The following is a 4,235-nucleotide window of genomic DNA, read 5'->3' as shown; positions in this document are numbered from 1 at the left end:
CTATGATGACTGAAACCGCTTCCTAACGGTCAGCTTTTCAAATGCTCCCGCGCGGCCTGCCATGAAAGCTACGCTACTCCCTTCCCCCACCCGCGGGGGCGGGGCTAGGGCTCCTGGGGGGAAAGCGCGCGGCTGGGAAGGAGGAGACCTATTGGCTCACATCCGCTGGGTTGACGCATTGGCGCAGCCTCAACCCGGTCCCTCCCTCCCCCTTCTACTCTTCGCTCGGCGCGAGTTGAGGCTGCAGAATCTTATTAGTCGACTCTTGATTAGGCCCCGCCTCTCCGCCCGCGGATTTAGAGGAACTCTATTGGTTCCCCAGGACGTCAGTTACTAACACACTCCCGCCCTCTCTTTGCCTCTTGCGTACGCGCGGTGGAGGTCGCATAATCCGATTAGTCCTAGCTGCCGTCAATCACGAACGAAGCCCCGCCCCCTAAAGAATGACTCGTTCACGTAGGCGGTTGCGCCTTTCTATTGGCCCAGTTGGCGCCGAGGGCGTGTGCTGCGGCGGCACGGCGGGCGGGGCTCCCAGCGTCCCCTTTGTGTGAGCAGCACCAGTTGCCGGCCGAACGCCTGAGGAGTAGCAGCCGCCATTTTGTGCGTGTCGGTGTGCTCCCCCACCCCCAGACCCCTTTTCTGTGGTACCGGCGACGGCCAGGTCGCTGGCGAGGCTACGCCACGCCAAGGAGGAGCCGCGGCAGCTGCTGCTGTCTTGAAGTTGCGGTGCTCGTTGAACGTGGAGAGGCCTGAGCTTCCCCCCAGCAGGAGGCGGAGTCTCGGCGCCAGGCCTAGGCGCAGCCCCGGCGGAGGCGGCAGCATGGAGAATTCGCAGCTTTGCAAGCTGTTCATCGGCGGCCTGAACGTGCAGACCACAGAGGCCGGGCTCCGGGAGCACTTCGAGGCCTACGGCACCCTCACCGACTGCGTGGTCGTGCTCAACCCGCAGACCAAGCGCTCCCGATGCTTCGGATTCGTCACCTACTCGGCTGTGGAGGAGGCCGACGCCGCCATGGCCGCCTCCCCCCACGCCGTGGACGGCAACGCGGTCGAGCTGAAGCGGGCCGTGTCCCGGGAGGACTCGGCCCGGCCGGGGGCCCACGCGAAGGTGAAGAAGCTCTTCGTGGGCGGTCTAAAGGGGGACGTGGGCGAGGGGGACCTGGTCCAGCACTTTAGCCAGTTCGGCCCGGTGGAGAAGGCCGAGATCATCGCCGACAAACAGAGCGGCAAGAAGCGCGGCTTCGGCTTCGTCTATTTCCAGAACCACGACGCCGCCGACAAGGCCGCTGTAGTCAAGTTCCATCCGATCCAGGGCCACCGCGTGGAGGTCAAGAAGGCCGTGCCAAAGGAGGACATCCAGTCGGGCGGGGGAGGCGGTGGCTCCTCTAGGCCTTCCCGGGGCGGCAGGGGAGGAGGACGAGGACGGGGCGGCGGCGGATCCGGCAACCGGGACCACAACGGTCTCTCCAAAGGAGGCGGCGGCTATAATAGTTACGGAGGCTACGGCGGAGGCGGCGGCTACGGATCCTACAGCAGCGGCTCCTACGGAGGAGGTGGTGGAGGCGGAGATTACGGCAACGGGTACGGCGGGTTCGGCAGCTACAGCCAACATCAGTCCTCCTACGGCCCCATGAAGAGCGGCGGAGGAGGCGGAGGAGGGGGCGGCAGCTGGGGAGGGCGCAGTAACAGTGGACCGTACAGAGGAGGCTATGGTGGGGGAGGGTATGGCGGCAGCTCCTTCTAACCGGCGGCGCCCATACCCATTGGGGGTGGCATGGAGAGCCCTCCCTTTGTTACGGGGCAGCTTCTAATGGTTTCTCCCCTCACTCGCCTAAGGGCAGTTCCTAGTAAATGCCTCCCCTGCTGTGGGAGCAGCTCCTAAATGCCCTCTGGGGGTCGCCTCTGCCTGTGCCACTTCTTTCTCTCTGAAGATGGACTGGGCCCCACACACACATACTTTGTGTTACAGTCATTGATGGACTCTATTTTTTTATTATTACTTGGACCTTGGTCGTTTTTATACTAGCAATGAAAATGTCTTGTTTTAATTTGTTTTTTGGGGTGTGGGGTGGGCAATGTCTTGCTGATTCTGAAGTAAAAACTGGGGAGGGAGATGGGGCGGGGGGGAATTTACTTTGTTGTAAGGACTCGATACCTGGCTACTACATTTTTTTCCCTACAAAATCTGCTCGGATCCATGACTGAAATTAACATTTCTGTAAAGGAGGAAAAAATCGTTTTTACGTTTTTTATTTTTTAAATAAATCATTGTGTTCATTGACCTTTACATGTCTAACTTTTTTCCTAGGATCCATTCCGTACGGTTTAAGGCTTTTCTGGGTTTGAAACAAGTATTGTTCCTCTGCTTTTATTTCTCTATGTATTTAGAGACTTTATTGCCAGTAAAGGTCCTAATTTACTTTTTGATGTCCCATTAGTGGATTTATTGGTTTTCAAACACTTTATGGAAACTTTTTGAAGTACTAATTGGTGGATGTGGTCTGTTTTTTAAATATTCATTCTCACTTTTGCAGTTTGTGTGCATCCACCATCTTGTACTAGGCAGTTTGATTGACGTGCTGACATGGTTGGTCAATTTTTTCTATAGGACTTTTCCATCAAGTATGTACTGTGTAGTTCTAAAGAAATAGTTTGTGTTAAGCATGTGCTTCATTCATATAAAATGTTCAAAATTTCCAATTGCTTAGTTTCAGATCCTCTTATTGGCTTGTCTGTAAATGATTCGTTACAGGAAAGGGTCAACATTTATCTCTTCAATTAAATGCCTACTTGTTTTCATAGTACCAGGGTAAAACAGACTTTTCACTTGGTCTGAACTATTGTCCTTCGTTAAAGTTCCCAGAGAATCCTTTGCAGCACCATCTACTGGCAGAATGGCAGAACCACTGCTCTAGGCTTCATTGCAAACAGAGGCAAATTGTTTGCTAACTCTACTAGATTTTTGAAAGCTGTCTTATGCCATTAAACGTTCGGTGTAAACTGAAATAAAAATCAAATCTGCATGTGACTAAAGATGGGCTCCCTGCATATTGACTGAAACAAAATGGATTTGAAGTATCTGCTTCAGTACATTTCTAAAACTCTTATAACTGCCCATCCTTCAAAAGAAGTGATAATCTAAATTGTTTGGGCAAAGTGCTATGATAAATGAGCCAGCTAAGTGTACCAGTAACATAGGTGCCAGTTGTAAAGCAAAATATCTGTGTAGTCTGCTTGATTAACAAATGTATATTTGTAGCCCTTTCACGCAATAGAATTAAAGTTTGTTGTTTATTTGAAAAAAAAAAAAAAGGCATAATGTTATAGGGGAAAACTGCCTTCCTGGATAGAAATATAGAATAGCATCGTTTATGGGTTTATGGATATCACAAATAAAGAATTGAATTCCTTACATGCTTGAGTGAGAGTATGTATGACATGGGGCATGGATTTAAAAAAAAAAAGTAAAATCACTTTGATTCCAGGTTTCTAAGAACTTAATGTTTAACATTTAACCATATTGCTTTCTATCACTGCATTCTATTGGTTTGATCCTGCTTCCATTGAAGTCAGTGGCAAAACTACCATTGTCTTAAGTGGAAGTGGTATCCTGCTGTAAAAACCCATGAGAGCTGCACCAGTATAAAGTGTAATTTTCAAATCTGTTTAAAAGACTTAGTGGGCACTGATTTCAGTTGAATTGGGCTTGTTTTGATTTAGCATAGTTGAATTATAATCCTGATTTCTAATTAAATGAGTGTCCTTCAGTTAACTAATCTAGTTGTGATTATTTTTATTTTTTTAAACCAAACTGGTACAACTTTCTCTTGTAGACAAAGCCCTAAGGGTCTGGAGTGGAATTGACCTCTCAAAATGGAGGCCTTTCTAGGCCTTGTGATCAGTAACTATAACTTAGAGCTCTTAAACTGTGAAACTTTTAGGCCTTTTTGCTTTATTATTGGGTGTTAAGTAATCTGGCTTGCAATTATAATGCATATTTGCGTCCAAAAATTCATCTCTCTCCTGAACCAGCTAAGTAGTTTAGGCAAAGTGCAGAAGTCAAGTGTAAGTTATGTTTAACAAGCTTATGCAAAATACCATATTGCATTTAATTAGCTTTACCAACTGTCCTTGTCAACAAAGACCTTTGGTTGTTTGGTTTTATCTGAGATCTTCAAACTTGAAGGCTTTTTACCTCCTCTACACTCTGGAAACATGCTGAGGTTGGGGGGATG

At 48.9% G+C, this 4,235-nt stretch overlaps 1 protein-coding gene across 1 annotated transcript; it reads left to right on the top strand.

Moving 5' to 3' along the window:
- Nucleotides 1-598: 598 nt before the first annotated feature.
- HNRNPA0 (heterogeneous nuclear ribonucleoprotein A0) lies at nt 599-3,412 on the top strand. The gene has a single exon (XM_065409036.1). The coding sequence runs from the start codon at nt 821-823 to the stop codon at nt 1,742-1,744; it is 924 nt and encodes a 307-aa protein (XP_065265108.1). The 5' UTR covers nt 599-820; the 3' UTR covers nt 1,745-3,412.
- The last annotated feature ends 823 nt before the right edge of the window (nt 3,413-4,235 follow it).

The sequence above is a fragment of the Emys orbicularis genome, chromosome 8 (assembly GCF_028017835.1).
Source record: "Emys orbicularis isolate rEmyOrb1 chromosome 8, rEmyOrb1.hap1, whole genome shotgun sequence".
NCBI classification, from domain to species: domain Eukaryota; kingdom Metazoa; phylum Chordata; order Testudines; family Emydidae; genus Emys; species Emys orbicularis.
The sequence above is the reverse complement of the archived record's forward strand: the minus strand, read 5'-3'. Positions and strand labels throughout refer to the sequence as shown.